Source organism: Bufo bufo, chromosome 5 (assembly GCF_905171765.1).
Source record: "Bufo bufo chromosome 5, aBufBuf1.1, whole genome shotgun sequence".
NCBI classification, from domain to species: Eukaryota; Metazoa; Chordata; class Amphibia; order Anura; family Bufonidae; genus Bufo; species Bufo bufo.
Genome location: NC_053393.1, coordinates 80,125,486 through 80,147,284, shown reverse-complemented (window position 1 = coordinate 80,147,284; position 21,799 = coordinate 80,125,486). Strand labels below are relative to the sequence as shown.

At 47.0% G+C, this 21,799-nt stretch overlaps 1 protein-coding gene across 4 annotated transcripts in view; it reads left to right on the top strand.

Moving 5' to 3' along the window:
* The window catches only part of POP1 (POP1 homolog, ribonuclease P/MRP subunit), a 56,168-nt gene extending 41,136 nt beyond the window's left edge, over positions 1-15,032 (top strand). For all 4 annotated transcript variants that reach the window (XM_040432843.1, XM_040432845.1, XM_040432844.1 and 1 more), the window contains one exon: positions 13,520-15,032. In XM_040432843.1, the coding sequence (XP_040288777.1) occupies positions 13,520-14,150 (631 nt within the window). In that variant the 3' untranslated portion in view covers positions 14,151-15,032. The remainder of the gene's footprint in view (positions 1-13,519) is intronic.
* The last annotated feature ends 6,767 nt before the right edge of the window (positions 15,033-21,799 follow it).

The following is a 21,799-nucleotide window of genomic DNA, read 5'->3' as shown; positions in this document are numbered from 1 at the left end:
GCTGCCGGCCATTTCATAGGTGGTATGCTGCACTCTCATTGGATTCCCTGCCGGCCTTGGGTATGCCTCCTTCCCTCAGTCAGCATACATACATCCCTCTGTCTGTGGTTGTTTCCTCGCAGGTACGTTGCTGGCCATGTGCATGTACCCCATACATGGCAGGGTGCTTGCACTCTCGCTGGATCCGCTGTCGGCCATATGCATGACCCCTCTTCCGTGGGCGGTGTACGCACTCTTGCTGGATTCTCTGCCAGCCAGGGGCATGCCTTCCTTCCTCAGGCGACATACACACATTCTTACTGACTGTGTTTGTCTCTCGCCAGTACGTTGCTGGCCACGTGTATGACTCCCATGCATGGCGGTGTGCTCGCACTCTCCCTGGATGAGATGCTGGCCATGTGCTTTACCCCCCTTTTTTTCTGGGCGGCATGCTACACTCTCACCGGATACATTGCTGGCCATGAGAATGGCCCTCTAACATGGGTGGAATGCTTGCGCTTCCATTGGATACGGTGCTGGACTTGTACGTGACCACCCCTCATTTCAAGGGCAGAATTTGGCACGCTCATGAGATTCACGGCTGTCCTTGTATGGCTGTGCTGGACTTGTACATGTCCCCCTTCATAGGCAGAGTAGTTGCACTCTCGCTAAGTTCAGTGTTGGTGTATTATTGCACATTCACTTAATGCTAGGATACCCCTGTGCATGTTTCCCTTTCACTAGGTGGACCTCCTGCGTTCCGGCTGGATTATAGGGTATGTCCTGCTTCTCTGAAGTAGGTACGGCCCTAGGCATCACTCCCTTTTGGGACGGGCCTTTGCACTCTTGCCGACTGTGGTTGGCCAGGTACAATTTCCCCCCTTTCGGGGCGGACTGATTGCGTTCCATCGCATGCTATACTAGGTTTGTGCATGATTCCCTTTCAGGTTGCACTTTGCAATTCCGTACATGCTGTGGCACTCTGGGGCGAGCCCCCCTTTTTCTAGGTGGGTTGGCCTTCTCGCTGCTTACGGGGCTGCTCGTACGTATGCCTCACCTGCTTCCTGCGGCATACTTTCGTTTTCTTGGGATGCGATGCTTGCCGCAAGTCTTGCACTCGTCTCTAAGGAGTTCATTCTGTCCACCTGACCGGACAGGCTCTATTGCTCTCTGCTGCACCGAGCTGGGTGGTACTCATTCATTTAGTTGGCCTTTCATTCCAGGGAGTGTTCGTGGGTCCTAGATGCATGCCCATTCGTCCTTCCGCGGCATTGCTTCCCTGCGCTAGTGGTCACATGGTCGAGAGTGCTGTTGTCTGCAGCGCCTCTCGAATTCTTCGTTGGCTCTGGCAGGACTGCGGTTCCCTTGCCTGCTGCAATTTCCTCCTCTTCGGATGCAGTGTGGTATGAGTCCTTCCTCTTGGCGCCTCTACGCTTCTGTCTGATCTGCTACCAGGTTCGGGCTGCTCTTCTCGGGAAGGTCACCCAACTTCTCTTGGGTGCTCGATTACCCAGGTCCGGAGGACCTCCGCCTTGGGTTCTTCAGGGTATTCGCCTTCTGCGAGGCAGTGAACCGGGCGTCTCACAGTGTAGCGAGTTCTGCTTTTGAGCTGTCCTATGGCTTCCCTGTTGCCCGCTCCTCCTCCTTTCGGTTGGAGGGTGTTATGCCAGCCTCTGTCTCGACTACCTTATCTCGCCGGCTTTGTTTGGCTCCTGCTCGGTACAGATCACTCCGATGTGGCTTCCCGCTAGACTTCAGAGGCTGTTCTTTCACTGTCCTCCCCTTTGGGGAGAGCATGGTTGTTCATGTGGATGGTTCCGGTGTTCCTTTTGGCCTCGTACTGTCTCCCTTGTTCACACTGGCTGTATTAGCTGTGTGCCTATTTACCGAGTCTACCGCGTTCTGTCCTCCGCTGAGTGCAGATTGCGTGGTCCATTCTAAGACAATGGTCCTGCTGTAGACCTACCTTCTCGGTAACTTGGGGGGACTACCTTTCGGTCCAGATTGTCCTTTGATCTCCCACACCGGGACTGTACAACGTGGTTACATCAGCATGGACTTTAGCCTGTCTTGTCCTGGCATCTGGCGGATCCTTTGGTTTCTTTCCGTCTGTCCTTCTGCTCCCCCACTCGGGTGGATACGGGACAACGTTGTTCGAAGGCCGACGGGACTAGTTTTGTCGACCCTTCTGCCCGTGTTACTGGTCTGCGCCTGATCACATTGGGTTTTCGCCCGCTTGCCAGGCGACTCCTCGCTACTGTCCGCTCCTGGCTGTGTTTCGTCCAGGATCTGTCGTAAGACTTAGGGTTTTTTTGTCTGGGGTTCTGTGGGAAGCTGTGCATTCCCCACTCTGAATTTCTCTCCCCATGGTTCTGTCTTTTTTCCAGTCCGACCAGGACCTGGGACTGGGACTCCTTTACTTGAGGTGTCAAGTGTCGGCGCTGTTCTTCCTCTTCCAGCGTTCCCCGGCCCTCTGGGCCTGTCAAGACCTTCTTCCTCGGAGTGGCTCTTTGGTTCCTCTGTACTGTCCTTCGGTACCGCCCTGGGGACTATATACTGAGCTCTCGGCTCTCCAATCTTGTCCTTGGAGCCGTTACAGAAGTTCTCTCTACCCCTTCTGTCCTGTACGGTTGTGTTCCGTATCAGTCGTGTCTCTGACGGGTGCCTGAATGGCCCCCTTTTTTTGTTACGAGCCTTCTGTCTTTTCCAGGACAGGGCTGTTCTACATCCCGTTTCTTCCTTCCTTCCTTCTGAAGGTGGTGTTTGCCTTTCGCTTCAACACTTCACCTATTTGGACGTTGTTTGGGCCTTGCCTTTTTTTACTTGGAGATCTCCGACTCTTGTCGACGTTCGGCCTCTTGGGTTTCCAGGAGGTCTGTGCATAGGGTTGACTGACTCCAGGGTGGCTATTGCTGAGGTTACCGCACCAAGGGCAGGATTCTGTCTTTGGTGTCACCGTTCATTTCACCAGAGCGGTCGGTGCCTCCTGGGCCAGAGGCATTGGGCTTCGGCCATGCATTTGGGCAAGGCGGCCACAGGTCTTCCTTGCACTCCTTACAGAGTTCTACAGGGTGCATACTCTGACTTTGGCAGATGCTGCCTTGGCCCGCCTGGGTCTGCAGGCAGTGGTTCATTGATGCCTTTCGGGTGCTTCACCTTGGTGCTGTGGTCCCTCCCCCTTTTGGACTGCTTTGGAACGTCCCAAGGTCTTCTGTGTCCCCCAAGGAAACTGGGCGAGAAAACGAGATTTTTGTATAACTTACCAGTAAAATCTCTTTCTCGCTCTTTCCTTGGGGGACACAGCACCCACCCATTAATTGTTTTTTCTCTGTACGGTTTCCGAGTTTTTGTTACCCGTTGGGTAGTTGGCTTGTTGGTTCCTTGTTGGACTTTGCCTTTTCTCACTACTTGGACACGCAACTGGCAGTCTCTCTCTCCAGGCTGAGGGTATAGCTGTGGAGGAGGGGCTTAACAGTCTTCACTTAGTGTCACGCCTCCTATGGAGATGAGCTATACCCAAGGTCTTCTGTGTCCCCCAAGGAAAGAGCGAGAAAGAGATTTTACTGGTAAGTTATACAAAAATCTCGTTTTTCCGATACTTTATAAATGATGACCTATTCTTTGGATAGCAAGAACAGTAAGGATCGGCACTCACTGAAGTCGTCTGCAAAACTCTTGTTTATTGTCACATAATCAAATATCCTGTGACGTGTTTCGACACTCGCAGGTGTCTTTGTCAAACGGCAATACACATATTACAAAAAAACACCATTAAAAAGCCCAGCCCCTCATTAACCCCTTAAGGACTCAGGACATACCGGTACGTCCTAAGTTTAAAAGTAGATTGCGGCGCGGCGGGGGTTAATTGTGACAGGATGCCCGCTGAAATCATTCAGCGGGCATCCTGTCACAACGCCGGGGGGGGTGTCATGTGACACCCCCCCCCCCCCCCCCCCCCCCCCGTATCGGCGATCACCAAAAAAACGCAGGTCAATTTAGACCTGCGGTTTGCGGCTTTTACCTGGTGCAGCGGCGGTGGTGCCATCGGGTCCCCATGCAGCTGTGGGGGGGGGCCCGATGGCATGGAAGGCATCGCGCTGCCTTCCGGTGACGAGCCTGTGAGATCCAGCCCCCTGGATCTCACAGGCCAGAAGCTGTATTGAGTAATACACACAGTATTACTCATACAGCCAATGCATTCCAATACAGAAGTATTGGAATGCATTGTAAAGGATTAGACCCCCAAAAGTTAAAGTCCCAAAGTGGGACAAAAAAAAAGTGAAAAAAAAAGTTGGAAACCCCCCCCCCCCCAAAAAAAACTACGTTTCAAGTAAAAATAACCAAAAACGTCATTTTCCCCAAATAAAGTTAAAACAAATTGGTAAAAAAAAGTATACATATTAGGTATCGCCGCGTCCGTATCGACCGGCTCTATAAAAATATCACATGACCTAACCCCTCAGATGAACACCGTAAAAAATGTAAAATAAAAACTGTGCTAAATAAACCATTTTTCCACTTCACCACCATGACGGCCCAGAGAGATTGACCCCTGACCTCTGTAGGGGCAGGAACAGAGATTGGTGGTGGGAGGGGTCCTTTTAACCTTTTCACCAGTGTGTTCCTGCCCCCTTTAGTGGCCAGGACAGAGAAAAGTCCTCTCTGGCATTCAGGGAGGTGAAGTGGACCTCTTTTCTTTCTTTTTTTTTTCTATACCTGGGTGACCGCATCGCCGGTGAATATTGCCTCCCTTGCGGTTTTTTTTTTATCCAGGACCGCATCCCCTGCTCTCCGGCGGACGTAGTTCCTAAGCTGACAGGCAGACGCCAGGGTCACGCTCCCTGTTGTGGGAAGCCTGCCCTGAGCTGCCGCTGGGTCGCCTACCTCCCCGTGTAGGTAGCTGACTGGAAGGACGTTCTGCACAGGCGCGCACGTCTGACATCACTTCCGGGCCACCGGACGAAACCCGGAAGTGGGCTTTTTTTTTTTTTTTTTTTTTTAAAGAGCTCACAAGCACTTTCCCGCTGCGCTCTCTGCATCGCTCTCCGCATCACCGGACATGTCGGACCAGGAGAAGGAGCCGCAGCAGAAGGAGCTGACCGCTCCAGAGCGCCCATGTGTGAGTAGCCCACCTGGGCATACCGGCAGCTTGACAGATGTGAGGTCAGTGGGAAGGGAGCCTTAGTATACTGTTCTGATAACCACTGGTATGAGCCCCCCTCCCCCTGGGGGCTTCTGGTATACTGCATCTAAAGGTTTATGCACCTATACTAGATCAACACAAAATTGATGGGCTGCTCTCGCACTTTAGGCCAAACTTGCTTTAAAAAAGCCGAGGAAGACCGCCAGATGCATCCAGTGCTCCGTCAGGCTTCCCGATAATTATGCTAAGAAACTTTGCAAAGATTGTATTGCCAAGTTGGTGAGAGAAGAACAACCCTCAATTATGCAGGAATTTAGATCTATGATTCAGGAGGAAGTTAAATCTTCTCTAGCCTCCCTCCGGGAAGATACCCTGGGGGCTTGCCCACCCAATCGGCCCAGAATGGCGGACATTTCCTCAGACTCCGAGGATTTGGAGGGCGATGCCTCATCCTCCAAAAAGGAGGATGACTAGTACCCCCTATCTGAGGGCGAGATCGTCGAGGACTCTAAAAAATTCTTCTTCACTCCTAGCTCGATGAGTGACATAGAAACATAGAATGTGTCGGCAGTTAAGAACCATTTGGCCCATCTAGTCTGCCCAATATATCTGAATACTATGGATAGCCCCTGGCCCTATCTTATATGAAGGATAGCCATATGCCTATCCCATGCACGCTTAAACCCCTTTACTGTATTTGCAGCTACCACTTCTGCAGGAAGGCTATTCCATGCATCCACTACTCTCTCAGTAAAGTAATACTTCCTTATATTACTTTTAAACCTTTGCCCCTCTAATTTAAAACTGTGTCCTCTTGTGGTAGTTTTTCTTCTTTTAAATATGCTCTCCTCCTTTACCGAGTTGATTCCCTTTATGTATTTAAAAGTTTCTATCATATCCCCTCTGTCTCGTCTTTCTTCCAAGCTATACATGTTAAGGTCCTTTAACCTTTCCTGGTAAGTTTTATCCTGCAATCCATGTACTAGTTTAGTAGCTCTTCTCTGAACTCTCTCTAGAGTATCTATATCCTTCTGGAGATATGGCCTCCAGTACTGCGCACAATACTCCAAGTGAGGTCTCACCAGTGTTCTGTACAGCGGCATAAGCACTTCACTCTTTCTACTGCTTATACCTCTCCCTATACATCCAAGCATTCTGCTGGCATTTCGTGCTGCCCTATTACATTGTCTTCCCACCTTTAAGTCTTCTGAAATAATTACTCCTAAATCCCTTTCCTCAGATACTGAGGTCAGGACTGTGTCAAATATTCTATATTCTGCCCTTGGGTTTTTACGCCCCAGGTGCATTATCCTGCACTTATCCACATTAAATTTCAGTTGCCAGAGTTCTGACCATTCTTCTAGTTTTCCTAAATCCTTTTCCATTTGGCGTTTCCCTCCAGGAACATCAACCCTGTTACATATCTTTGTGTCATCAGCAAAAAGACACACCTTCCCATCGAGGCCTTTTGCAATATCACTTATGAAGATATTAAACAAAATTGGTCCCAGTACAGATCCCTGTGGAACCCCACTGGTAACATGACCTTGTTTTGAATGTTCTCCATTGACTACAACCCTCTGTTGTCTGTCACTCAGCCACTGCCTAATCCACTCAACAATATGGGAGTCCATGCTCAATGACTGCAGTTTATTGATAAGTCTTCTATGTGGGACAGTGTCAAAAGCCTTACTAAAATCTAGATATGCGATGTCTACTGCACCTCCACCGTCTATTATTTTAGTCACCCAGTCAAAAAAATCTATAAGATTTGTTTGACATGATCTCCCTGAAGTAAACCCATGTTGTTTTTCATCTTGCAATCCATGGGATTTTAGATGTTCCACAATCCTATCCTTTAATAGGGTTTCCATTAATTTGCCTACTATTGATGTCAGACTCACTGGTCTATAGTTGCTCGATTCCTCCCTACTACCTTTCTTGTGAATGGGCACGACATTTGCCAATTTCCAATCTTCCGGGACGACTCCTGTTACTAATGATTGGTTAAATAAATCTGTTAGCGGTTTTGCCAGCTCACCACTAAGCTCTTTTAATAATTTTGGGTGTATCTCATCAGGCCCCTGTGACTTATTTGTCTTCACCTTAGACAGCAATCTTAGAACATCTTCCTCTGTAAAGATACATGCATCAAATTATTTATTAGTCATCCTTTCTAGTGGAGGTCCTTCTCCTTTTTCTTTTGTAAAAACTGAACAGAAGTATTCATTAAGGCAGTCGGCTAGCCCTTTATTCTCTTCTACATACCTTCCGTCCTTTGTTTTTAATTTAGTTATTCCTTGTTTTAATTTCCTTTTTTCATTTATATATCTGAAGAATGTCTTATCCCCTTTTTTCATAGACTGAGCTAGTTTTTCTTCTGCCTGCGCTTTAGAAGTTCTTATAACTTGCTTGGCCTCTCTCTGCCTAATCTTGTAGATTTCCTTATCTTCATTGCTCTGGGTTTTTTTATAATTACAAAATGCTAGCTTTTTATTTTTAATGATTTGGGCCACTTCTGCTGAGTACCACAGTGGTCTCTTCCTTTTTTTGCTTTTACTGACAAGTCTAATGCAATTTTCTGTTGCCTTCAATAATGCACCTTTTAAGTAGTCCCATTTCTCCTGGACTCCATGTAATCCGTTCCAGTCTGATAAGGACTCATTTATGACTAATTTCATTTTTGAAAAGTCTGTTTTTCTAAAATCTAAAACTTTTGTTTTTGTGTGGTGGGACTCTTTCACAGTTCTTATATTAAACCACACTGACTGGTGATCACTAGATCCCAAGGTTTCGCCTACAATGACATCATATACCGAATCCCCATTTGTGAATACCAAATCCAAAATGGCCTCCCTCCGGGTTGGCTCCTCAACCACTTGTTGTAGAGATAACCCCAGTAGGGAATTTAGAATATCTGTACTCCTGGTAGAACTTGCTATTTTGGTTTTCCAGTTTATATCTGGAAGATTGAAATCTCCCATAATGATAACTTCTCCTTTCATTGTCATTTTAGCTATTTCTTCAACTAGTAGATCATCTAGTTCTTTAACTTGACCAGGTGGTCTATATATCACACCTTCTTCACTCCTAGCGAGATGAGTGACCTTCTAAAGGCGGTCAGGGATACAATGGGGGTGGAGGACATCCAGCGACCCCATACAGTTTAGGAAGAGATGTTTGTGGGATTGAAGGTCAGACGCTCCCGTGTATTCCCCATAAATGAAAACATTAAGGAGATGGTGATGGATGAATGGGCCCATCCAGAAAAGAAACTAGGGATTTCCAAGGAATTCAGGAACCGTCTTGTATTTGACCCGTCAGACTCTAAGATTTTTGACGACGTCCCGAGAAATGACGTCCAGATGGCCAAAGTTAATAAGAAAACCTCGCTACCATTCGAGGACTCCTGTCAGTTAAGGGACACCATGGAAAGGAAGGCAGACAGTTTATTAAAAACATCCTGGGAGGCAACTATGTTTAGTGTTAAGACCAACATAGCCGCTACTTCAGTCGCCAGGTCTATGTACCTGTGGCTGAATGGATTAGAAAATCATCTAATTAACAAGACGTCCAGGGAACAGATACTAGACTCTATTCCCTTGTTAAGATCCGCCACAGGGTTCCTAGCGGACGGGTGAATACGTGCTCGGTCCTGTATTGGACAAGATTCTCGAGAAGGCTACTGCTAAAAAGAAAGGGTCCCCTGGAGAGAAAACCCTTAAAAAGCAACCCTCCTTTCGTAGTCAATACTCCCAAAATAGCTCCTTTCGTGGAAAAGGTAAATCCGGACGTTGGAGTTACCCAAAAGGGGGGAAGGGTAGAGGGTACCTCCTTAATCCCCAGAACAAGGGCGGTGAGAAACAGTGACGCCAGGATAGGGGGAAGACTATCCCAATTTTTTGCTCAGTGGCAACAGACTTCTCCCAACCCCTGGGCGCAAAATCTTATTAAAAAACAGCTACATGATAGTTATTCCCACCCCTCCAAATGTATTTCTGATTTCTCACCACTCTTCTCCTTTTCAGCACAGCCAAATTTGGAAGGAGGTCCAGAATCTTTCTGGACTTAGGAGTAGTGGTTCCTGTTCCCGAGCTTCAACAGGGGCAGGGATTCTACTCCAACCTTTTCTTAGTAAAGAAGCCGGGGGGTTCCTTCAACATGATTATAAACCTCAAGAGGCTAAACAAATTCATAATTTACAAAAGGTTCAAGATGGAATCCCTAAATTCTACCATTCCTTTAATTCAAAAAGACTTGTTCCTTTGTACAATCGACCTGAAGGACGCATATTATCATGTTCCTATTCACACCCAGTCTCAGAGGCTCCTGCGTTTTGCATTGTTGGATCACAGAGGGTCAGTTCACTATTTCCAGTTCATGGCTCTCCCCTTCTGGCTGGCCTCACCCCCAAGGATTTTCACGAAGCTGGTGGTAGAGATGGTTGCCTCCCTGAGGTCGCAGGGGGTGACTGTCGTTCCTTACCTAGACGACTTTTTACTGATTTCAAACACGGTGGATCAGTCTATAGCAGATCGAGAGATCTTCTGTTCCCTTCTGACAGCTCTAGGTTGGGTGATAAACCTAAAGTCATCCCTAGTTCCAGATACAAAGGTAAAATTCCTAGGGGTTTTGCTGGATTCGGTAAAACAAGAATCCAGAACCTTCAATCATCAATCAGGGCCTTCCTAGGACGTCGCTCCTTCTCTTTCAGAGAAACAATGAGCCTTTTAGGTCAAATGACAGCCTGTATGGTAGCAGTCCCTTGGTGCCAGGCCCATTACAGGGCCCTTCAGTCCTGGCTTCTAAGAAGATGGGACAAGCATCTGTCCTCTTTGGACAGGAAAATCCTGATCCCGGGCCACATAAAATCTTCAGTCCGGTGGTGGCTTCAAACAAAAAATCTAAAAGGCATGGTCTGGCTCAAAACCCCAGCAGTGCATGTTCAGACAGATGCCAGCGTAAAAGGATGGGGTGCAAAAATATACTCCGACCTCTACCAGGGAGACTGTTCTTTGAAAATTGCAGCTCAGTCCTCAAACTACAGGGAGCTCAGGGCAGTTTGGGAGACAATACGAGCAGCCGCTCCAAAACTAAGGAACCAACATATAAAGATCTATTCAGACAATGTAACGACCGTGTCCTACCTCAAGCATCAGGGGGGCACACGGTCTCAAAAACTAGAAGGTCTGTCCAGAAGAATCTTCCTTTGGGGGGGAAAAAATGTAAAGTCAATATCTGCAATTCATTTAAAAGGAAGCCTAAACAGCGTGGCGGACTTCCTCAGCAGGACCACCATAGACCAGGGGGAATGGTCTCTAAGCATCGACATCTTCAATCTAATTGTCCAGAGATGGGGCCTCCCACTGGTAGATCTATTCGCTACAAGGAAAAACGCAAAGGTATCAACCTTTTGCTCCCTAAACCCGAGGGACAGGCCTCTAGCGATCGACTTCTTCACCCTGCACTGGAACTGGGATCTTGCATATGCCTTCCCTCCGTTCCCGTTAATCCCAAAGGTTCTCCAAAAAATCATCAGGGACAAGGCCAGAATAATCCTGGTCACCCCGTACTGGCCCAAGAGGAGCTGGTTCTCGATTCTAACCAACCTCTCCCCACAGGAAGCATTTATTCTCCCAAGGAGGAAGGATATCCTGATCCAGGGGCCGGTTCTCCATCCTCATCCGGAAATCTTCAACCTCTCTGCTTGGATCCTGAGTCCGACCTTCTAAGACGCAGAGGTCTCTCAGAGGGTGTGATATCTACCTTGAAGGCCAGCAGAAATAAGGTGACTAACTCCATTTATTTAAAAATCTGGAGAAGATTCTGCACCTGGTCAGGTGACGAAGCCCCAGACCAGACTAAACCAAATATTCAGAGGATCCTGGACTTCCTGCAAAAAGGACTAGAGTCAGGGTTAAGTCCGTCTACCCTTAGAGTCCAGGTCTCAGCGCTTAGTGCCTATTTCGATTCAGAATTAGCTAGCCATAGATGGATCCAAAGATTCCTGAGGTCTGCAGCCAGACTAAGACCGTCTCTCAAATCAAGGGTGCCTACCTGGGGATCTGTGGATGGCACTGTTATGGGGGATCTGTGGATGGCACTGTTATGGGGATCTGTGGATGGTACTGCTATGGGGTGGGATATCTGTGGATGGCATTGTTATGGGGTGGGGGGATCTGAGGATGGCATTGTTATTTGGTGGGGGATCTGTGGATGGTGCTGTTATAGGGGATCTGTGGATGGAACTGTTATGGGGAGGATCTGTGGATGACACTGCTATATGTCATCCACAGATCCCCCTCATAACAGTGTCCCCCAATACACCGGGCCCCGCCGCTCACCGAAGTATTTATAAACGTGAATCCTTATCCTGTTATTAAGTTGAACGAACGCTGCCCTCTCCCATGTTCCCCTGTATCCCCCTGTATCCCCACAGCACTTACTTAAGCTTCCATAGCAGGCAGAGCAGACGGCAGCAGTAACGTCACTCACTGACGTCGCGCGTCTGCTCCGCCTGCTTCACTCATAAAGTGGGCGGAGCAGGCGCTCCACGTCAGTGAGTGACGTTACTGCTGCCGTCTGCTCTGCCTGCTATGGAAGCTTAAGTAAGTGCTGTGGGGATACAGGGGGATACAGGGGAACATGGGAGAGGGCAGCGTTAGTTCAACTTAATAACAGGATAAGGATTCACGTTTATAAATACTTTGGTGAGCGGCGGGGCCCGGTGTAAGAGTACAGTGACTGCACCGGGCCCCGCCCATAGTTACGCCCATAGTATTCTATTTATGTATCGGGGCGGGGTATCGGCGGCTGAGTACCGCCGAGAAAACTCGGAATCGGTCCCGATACCGATACTAGTATCGGTATCGGGACAACCCTAGTGTGTACACTGTTCGAGTGTCATCAAAAGCCCTTACATCACTCATCCTAGATCAGGGGAGCATATCCCTATTAAAGGCTTCTTTACATGCGATAGTAATTACGTTGTATACATTTAAAAATGTCATTGCGGTCTTTTGTATGTAGGGGAAACGTCCACAAGAATGAAAGATCGATTCCGTAAGCACAAGTCTACGATCAGGAAGGCTAATCTGCTACTACCAATACCACAACATTTTCATCAAGCGAGACACAATATATCGCAGTTGCGATTTCAGATCATTGAAGGGGTTAAACAACCCAGGAGAGGTGGTGACAGAAACTTAATATTGAGAAAAAGGGAGGCTTATTGGATCCATAGGCTCCAAACTTTGGAACCTATGGTTCTAAACCGTGACTATGAACTAAACAGCTTTTGTATAGATTTTTTTTTCAACAGTTTTAATTTTAATTAAGTTCTCATGTTTTCGTATGTGGTCTTGCCATTTAAAATGATCGAATTGAGCTGCTACCAATATTCGCATGAAAATATGGGTGAATTCTATAATGATATTGACATGCTTCTCTGTAGGTGAGATGATGCGATGGTATGTGGCAACTTATGGATACGAACAGGAGAAGACCAGAATCAAGCTGAGATGTATTATTTTGTTTAAATGAATATTAATTTAAAGTGTGTGTCTACACCTGTTTTTAGGAGGTGTGTCTTATGACATCACGATCATGTGATGTGTACACCTTAATGAGGGGCTGGGCTATTTAATGGTGGTTTTTTGTAATATGTGTATTGCTGTTTGACAAAAACACCTGCGAGTGTCGAAACGCGGCACAGGATATTTGATTATGTGACAACAAAGAGTTTTGCAGACTACTTCAGTGAGTGCCGATCGTTACTGTTCTTGCTTTATGGGATGCCAACCCTAGGATGCGAGCACCACAAACTACCTAACCAGCAGTGCCGACCTATTGGACTTTCTATTCTCTGGATAGGTCATCAGTATCTGATCGGTGTGGGTCTGACACTCGGGACCTCCGCTAATCAGCTGTTTGAGATGGCACTGGCACTCCTCTGATCACTGCGGCTTCCTCCAGCTTTCCTGCAAGGATATGCCCCCATTGTCTTATAGGTATGGGTCCCACCGTTAGGGCCCACTATTATATCCAGAACGGAGCCCCAAAACTGGTGGAGGGCGCACTGCGCATGCACAGCCGCCCTCAATTCATTTTCTATGGGGCCGCCGAAAATAGCCGAGCGCTGGCTCGGCTATTTCCGTCGGGCCCATAGAAGTGAATGGGAACGGTGGCCGGTTATGCGCGGTGCGCTCCCATTCACTTCTATGGGGAGAGTTCTCCAGCCACCACTTTTGCGGTGCTCTTTTCCCACCTATAAGACAATGGGGGCATATCCTTGCGATATTCCACCATTGTCTGAGATGAGACAACCCCTTTAACTCTGTTTCAGCATGTTGTCCCTAATCAGAAGCATTTCATTTATTTATTTTTTCTTTCTAATAGGAGTAAAAAGATCCTGAAGATACTTTCTGCACTTGTTTCACCAGAAATCCGTGGAGGTAAAAGAGCAAATAAGCAACCTCCGGAATTGTCTAATCAGATTACCTCTGTTCTAGTAGACTATCCAAGGTCATTGGTTTGGGTCAGGCTGTCAATGACGAAGGGCAACCCTGAGCTCCACTCCTTGATTTGCATTCCAACTGAACAGGACTTGCATCACCTAAAACAAGACAAGTCATTCCCTGGTCCCGTGGAGCCCAAACATGGGGATCAATTTAAGAAGAAAGTATTAAAACATATGAAGGACAAAAAGAAAAAGAAAGACCAGACAAATCAGGATTTGGAGAAGAACGGTGCGGCGGAGGAGGGCTCATGTGGTGATGATCTGATGCTGGGGCTCTGGCCTAGTCCTCTGCCGGAGGTCACGGGTCACTGCAGTAGAGTGCTTCTAGGTTATGTAACCCAAGGAGATTTCTCCATGGCTATGGGCTGTGGTGAGGCTTTAGGCTTTGTAAGTTTAACGGGACTGGCGCACATGTTATCTGTTCAACCGCAAGACCAGACTGGACTGGTACTAATTAGGAATCTAACATCCCTTCAGTACAGATTTGCCAAATTAACCATTGAGGTATAAATTTCAACAGGATACAGGGCAAAATATTCTAATACGCTGAGGATGTCTCTGTCGCCCACTCTGAGGTGTGCAATAATTCTACACATGCTTTAAGAAGTATCAGCCTTATGTAGATAATGAATTCCTAAGTTATTAACAGATATGAATAAATATCTGCAAGGCCTTATGCACATGGTCGTATTAACGGTCTGTAACAGGGCCTTACTGTACCTTCGTGTGCCTCCCAATTTGTATGAAGCTATTTTCTGTTAGTCTGGGTGAAAGAGGCAGGAAAAGAAATTGTGACATTCTCCATTAGACACAGTAGGGGTCATTTATCAAATACAATGTTTTATGCCGGTCTTTGATAGCCCCCGCGCAGCTGGATGATGCCCCTAATTTATGATGAGGCATGCGCATATGACCTTCTCTCCCCTCCCTGCTGGGTTTGTACAGAATTTGCCTTAAAAATTATATCGATATGAAATTGGACACATAAGGAGGTACAGTATAATGCTCCGCCACAACGGCTCAGTAAAAAGTAGCGTTATATGATGCCATGTGCATGAGTCCCAAGACCAAAAGTTTGATATATTATTTCAAATGCTTTAGCTGATGACGCACAGAAAGGTGTTACTTGGCCTTTATTTTCAGGAGCCACAATTTGGCTGAAGTTTGCAATAGACTTCTGTTTGTAGCCACTAACCTGTCAGCTGTGTCCATGTATGAATGCAGCATGTCTCCTTTACCTTTTGCCTCCTGTATATAAACATGCATAAGTATACATTCGTCCTTGTGCCATCTTAGGGCATGTATGTGCAAGTGAATATTGTAAGGCTGGGTTCACGTCACTTTTCTCCTCTCCGTATACGTTTAAAGAGATGTCTCAAACAGATACCATACACTGGTATCCGTTCCCCATAGAGTTCTATTGTTAAAAAAATAAAAAAAGTATTTTTATATTTATTTTTAAAAAAAACTAAAGCATACTTTTTTTTACTGGACTCTGCAGGGTACGAGAAGGTAGTGTGCTACGTTTTTTTTTTATAGAGGCATAAAATGTGATGTGAACCCACCCTTACTGCCGCTGTATCTGTGTGTATGGGGGCTTTTTTTTTTTCCTAACATCACCATGATTAATAGATCCAGAGATCTCCTATTTATTGGCCCAATTGCTCTGCTAGATTTTCTTCAGGCTGGCAGTGGAGGAGGTGTGCCCTTTCTCAGCGGGTATGTCCTTTCTGCTGCAGCTCTCTCAGTAACTGTCCAGCTTCTAACAGTAGATATGGCTGGTGCCAGTTGATACTAAGGTGGACAGAGAAAGTAGGGCCGTCTTTAATATTGATTGGACACTGGGAAAAAATTTACTTGGGCCCCCTGGTTCCCGCCTTCCCACACCCTAGCATGCAATCACGCCCTCCACCACAACACACACACACAAAAAAAATCCACACACCTGGTAGAGTACAGTGAATGACTGTAAATACTTCCAGTTCTGGACTCCAGCCCCTCAGGATCAGTGCTCTGGGCAGCTGGGCTCAGGGCTGGAAGTGGCACCGCTCTGCAGGACTGGGGCTCGGCTCACCCTAGCGTTACAGTGCACCCTAGCACCCCACAGTATGCAGTATAGCACCCTATAGTATACAGCACCCCACAGTATGCAGTATAGCACCCTATAGTATACAGCACCCCACAGTATAGCACCCTATTGTATACAGCAACCCACAGTATGCAGTATAGTATCCCACACTATACAGCACCCCACAGTATACAGTAGAGCAGTACAGCCCCCCACAGTATACAGTAGCTTACAGTATATTAGCATAACAGCCCCTGTCACTTTTTCCTGATGTAATCTTCACAAAAAAAGCTCCACCGTTAAGGCAAACTTCTCCTCCTGCAGCAACACTCCTGGTAGAGAGAAAGGACCTTTTGATGACCTCATAGCCATGTGACCAGTAATATTGCTAGGTTACTGGTCACATGGTGATGTCATCTAAGGTCCTTTCTCCTAAGAGAATCACAGTTCACTGCCTGGAGTGCCGCCACCGCACGCTTCGGCAGAATCTGTCAATTTGCCGCCAAAGACTCCGGCCTCTGTAATGCGGCCCGCCGAGCTCTGTGGATGAAGTGCTGGTCGGGGGATAACACCTCAAAGATGAAGCTGTGCTCCATCCCATTCTCGGGGGAGTATGTCTTCAGCCCTGTGTTAGACCGTATTTTAGAAAAGGCGGCAGACAAGAAGGGTTTTCTGGAGGAACGACCCTATAAAAGGAGATATCCCTTTCGTGCCCCCACTAGTCAGAGTAGGCCCTTCAGAGATAAAGGGAAGTCGGGGCGCTGGCTTTCGAGAACAAATCTAGTGACCGATAATGATGCCAGGGTCGGGGGGGGGGGGATTGAAGAATTTTCTAGCCCCATGGGAATCCATTACCCTGAATCCTTGGGTCCGGGAGATCATAAAATCCGGCTACCAGATAGTTTTCTTAATCTCCCCCAAACCGCTTCATTGTAACCAATCTGGGCTCTTTCAATGTACGCAAGAAGATCCTGCAGGGGGTTCAGAACCTTTTAGAGATGGGCGTAGTAACCCAAGTTCCATCAACACAGCTAGGACAGGGGTTCTATTCAAATCTCTTCTTGGTGCAAAAGAAGGAAGGTTCATTTTGCACCATCATAAACTTAAAGACTGTAAACAAGTTTATAGTATATCGGAAATTCAGGATGGAGTCCCTAAAATCCCCGATACCACTAATGGGAAGAAACGCTCTGATGTGTACAGTAGACCTAAGGGATGCCTACTATCGCGTCCCGATCCATCCGAATTTCCAGAAGTTTCTGAGACTCGCCATTCAAGATCGCAAGGTTGCAACCCTTCACTTCCAATTTACAGCTCTTCCCTTTGGGATATCATCTGCTCCCAGGGTCTTCACGAAACTAGTGGTCGAGATGGTGGCTTCCCTGAGACACAAGGGCTTGGTGATCGTACCATACCTGGACGACTTCCTCCTGATTGGAAACTCGGAAAGCCAGCTCAAAACAGACCTAGTAACCTTCCTGTCACTCATTCTGGATCTAGGATGGTTAGTAAACCCTGAAAAAAAATCAAATTTACTACCATCCAGTACAATCCAGTTTCTGGGGGTCACTCTAAATTCATGGGTTCAACATACATTCCTCCCATCGGACAAGATCGGGAACCTTCAATTAATTCTTTAAGGACACAGCCGCCTTTCACCTTTAAAGGGGTTGTCCGAGTTATGAAAAAAAATTATATAGCACTGAAAATCTGATATACAACTGAGCTAAGCAAGTTTTATGCCCAAAAAAAAAAAAAAATATATATATATATATATATATATATATATACACTGCTCAAAAAAATAAAGGGAACACTTAAACAACACAATGTAACTCCAAGTCAATCACACTTCTGTGAAATCAAACTGTCCACTTAGGAATCAACACTGAGTGACAATCAATTTCACATGCTGTTGTGCAAATGGGATAGACAACAGGTGGAAATTATAGGCAATTAGCAAGACACCCCCAATAAAGGAGTGGTTCTGCAGGTGGTAACCACAGACCACTTCTCAGTTCCTATGCTTCCTGGCTGATGTTTTGGTCACTTTTGAATGCTGGCAGTGCTTTCACTCTAGTGGTAGCATGAGACAGAGTCTACAACCCACACAAGTGGCTCAGGTAGTGCAGCTTATCCAGGATGGCACATCAATGCGAGCTGTGGCAAGAAGGTTTGCTGTGTCTGTCAGCGTAGTGTCCAGAGCATGGAGGCGCTACCAGGAGACAGGCCAGTACATCAGGAGACGTGGAGGAGGCCGTAGGAGGGCAACAACCCAGCAGCAGGACCGCTACCTCCGCCTTTGTGCAAGGAGGAACAGGGGGAGCACTGCCAGAGCCCTGCAAAATGACCTCCAGCAGGCCACAAATGTGCATGTGTCTGCTCAAACGGTCAGAAACACCCTCCATGAGGGTGATATGAGGGCCCGACGTCCACAGGTGGGGGTTGTGCTTACAGCCCAACACCGTGCATTGCGTTTGGCATTTGCCAGAGAACACCAAGATTGGCAAATTCGCCACTGGCGCCCTGTGCTCTTCACAGATGAAAGCAGGTTCACACTGAGCACATGTGACAGAGTCTGGAGACGCTGTGGAGAACGTTCTGCTGCCTGCAACATCCTCCAGCATGACCGGTTTGGCATTGGGTCAGTAATGGTGTAGGGTGGCATTTCTTTGGAGGGCCGCACAGCCCTCCATGTGCTCGCCAGAGGTAGCCTGACTGCCATTAGGTACTGAGATGAGATCCTCAGACCCCTTGTGAGACCATATGCTGGTGCGGTTGGCCCTGGGTTCCTCCTAATGCAAGACAATGCTAGACCTCATGTGGCTGGAGTGTGTCAGCAGTTCCTGCAAGACGAAGGCATTGATGCTATGGACTGGCCCGCCCGTTCCCCAGACCTGAATCCAATTGAGCACATCTGGGACATCATGTCTCGCTCTATCCACCAACGTCACGTTGCACCGCAGACTGTTGAGGAGTTGGCAGATGCTTTAGTCCAGGTCTGGGAGGAGATCCCTCAGGAGACAGTCCGCCACCTCATCAGGAGCATTCACAGGCGTTGTAGGGAGGTCATACAGGCACGTGGAGGCCACACACACTACTGAGTCTCATTTTGACTTGTTTTAAGGACATTACATCAAAGTTGGATCAGCCTGTAGTGTGTTTTTTCCACTTTAATTTTGAGTGCGACTCCAAATCCAGACCTCCCATGGGTTAAAAAAAATTTGATTTCCATTTTTTTATTTTTGTGTGATTTTGTTGTCAGCACATTCAACTATGTAAAGAATAAAGTATTTCAGAAAAATATTTAATTAATTCAGATCTAGGATGTTATTTTTGTGTTCCCTTTATTTTTTTGAGCAGTGTATTTCCTCATTTCCCTGGTTCTTTTCTGGCCCTTTGTTTACATGCAATAAAAACAATTTCTGCCCCTCCCCCTGCACTGCTAAGGGAGTGGATACAAGTGCTGCCCTGAGTGACATGTCTGCCTGCTGGGAGACTCAGCAGCATGTTGTATGTGTAGGACTACAAGTCCAAGCTGTATAATGACTGCTAAGGGAGTGGATACAAGAGCTGCCCTGAGTGCTGGGAGAATCAACAGCAACTTGTAAGTGTAGAACTACAAGTCCCAGCTGTATAATGACACTGCTAATACACACAGGATCTCCCCCCTACCTTCTTATGCAATGCTCTCTCTAGTATGTCAGCTTCAGTGCCCAGCATTGTCTCCTCACTGCCTGCAGAGATGTGTTAAGAATCCTAGCAGAGAGCAGCCCGGCAGTGAAGGTGGGCGTGGCCAGCACAGTGACGTCTCGTTTACAGGCTTGTAAACGACCTTTTATCAGAGCAGGGAGAGAAGCTGACATCACAGGTCATGTGACCCTCAGTGAAATCTGAGAAACCAGCCACTGGAGATAAAGTGAGTTAATTGGAAAGCTGTTATATTTGCTTAGTTAGGAACATAGAACAAAAAAATAACTCTGATAACCCCTTTAACCACCTCCCAACCGCCTAACGCACGGATGCGTCCTGGAGGCGGTCGATTCATTCCTCCTGGACGCATCTGTGCGTCATCTTGCGAGACGCGAGATTTCCTGTGAACGTGCGCACACAGGCGCGCGCGTTCACAGGATCGGAAGGTAAGCGAGTGGATCTACAGCCTGCCAGCGGCGATCGTTCGCTGGCAGGCTGGAGATGCGATTTTTTTTTTAACCCCTAACAGGTATATTAGACGCTGTTTTGATAACAGCGTCTAATATACCTGGTCCTCTGGTGGTCCCTTTTGCTTGGATCGACCACCAGAGGACACAGGCATCTATGTAATAAGTAGCACCAAACACCGCTACACTACCCCCCCCCCCCCCCCTGTCACTTATTAACCCCTTATTCACCCCTGATCACCCCAAATAGACTCCTTGATCACCCCTTTGTAAGGCTCCATTCAGACGTCCGTATGTTTTTTACGGATACATGGATCGGATCCGCAAAACACATACGGACGTCTGAATGGAGCCTTACAGGGGGTGATCACCCCATATAGACTCCCTGATCACCCCCCTGTCATTAATCACCCCCCTGTAAGGCTCCATTCAGACGTCCGTATGTTTTTTACGGATACATGGATCGGATCCGCAAAACATATACGGACATCTGAATGGAGCCTTACAGGGGGGTGATCACCCCATATAGACTCCCTGATCACCCCCCTCTCATTGATCACCCCCATGTAAGGCTCCATACAGACGTCCGTATGTTTTTTACAGATCCACGGATACATGGATCGGATCCGCAAAACACATACGGATGTCTGAATGGAGCCTTACAGGGGGGTGATCAATGACAGGGGGGTGATCACCCCATATAGACTCCATGATCACCCCCCTGTCATTGATCACCCCCTGTAAGGCTCCATTCAGACTTTTTTTTTGGCCCAAGTTAGCGGAAATAGTTTTTTGTTTTTTTTTTTCTTACAAAGTCTCATATTCCACTAACTTGTGTCCAAAAATAAAATCTCACATGAACTCACCATACCCCTCACGGAATCCAAATGCGTAAAATTTTTTAGACTTTTATATTCCAGACTTCTCACGCTTTAGGGCCCCCAAAATGCCAGGGCAGTATAAATACCCCACATGTGACCCCATTTCGTAAAGAAGACACCCCAAGGTATTCCGTGAGGGGCATATTGAGTGCATGAAAGATTGAAATTTTTGTCCCAAGTTAGCGGAAAAGGAGACTTTGTGAGAAAAAATAAATAAATAAGATTTCCACTAACTTGTGCCAAAAAAAAAAAAATTCTATGAACTCGCCATGCCCCTCATTGAATACCTTGGGGTGTCTTCTTTCCAAAATGGGGTCACGTGGGGTATTTATACTGCCCTGGCATTTTAGGGGCCCTAAAGTGTGAGAAGAAGTCTGGGATCCAAATGTCTAAAAATGCCCTCCTAAAAGGAATGTGGGCCCCTTTGCGCATCTAGGCTGCAAAAAAGTGTCACACATGTGGTATCGCCGTACTCAGGAGAAGTTGGGGAATGTGTTTTGGGGTGTCATTTTACATATACCCATGCTGGGTGAGAGAAATATCTCGGTCAAATGCCAATTTTGTATAAAAAAAATGGGAAAAGTTGTCTTTTGCCGAGATATATTTCTCTCACCCAGCATGGGTATATGTAAAATGACACCCCAAAACACATTGCCCAACTTCTCCTGAGTACGGCAATACCAGATGTGTGACACTTTTTTGCAGCCTAGGTGGGCAAAGGGGCCCACATTCCAAAGAGTACCTTTTAGGATTTCACAGGTCATTTTTTACACATTTTGATTTCAAACTCCTTACCACACATTAGGGCCCCTAGAATGCCAGGGCAGTATAACTACCCCACAAGTGACCCCATTTTGGAAAGAAGACACCCCAAGGTATTCCGTGAGGGGCATGGCGAGTTCCTAGAATTTTTTTTTTATGTCACAAGTTAGTGGAATATGAGACTTTGTAAGAAAAAAAAAAATCGTCATTTTCCGCTAACTTGTGACAAAAAATAACTCACTATGCCCATCAGCGAATACCTTAGGGTGTCTACTTTCCGAAATGGGG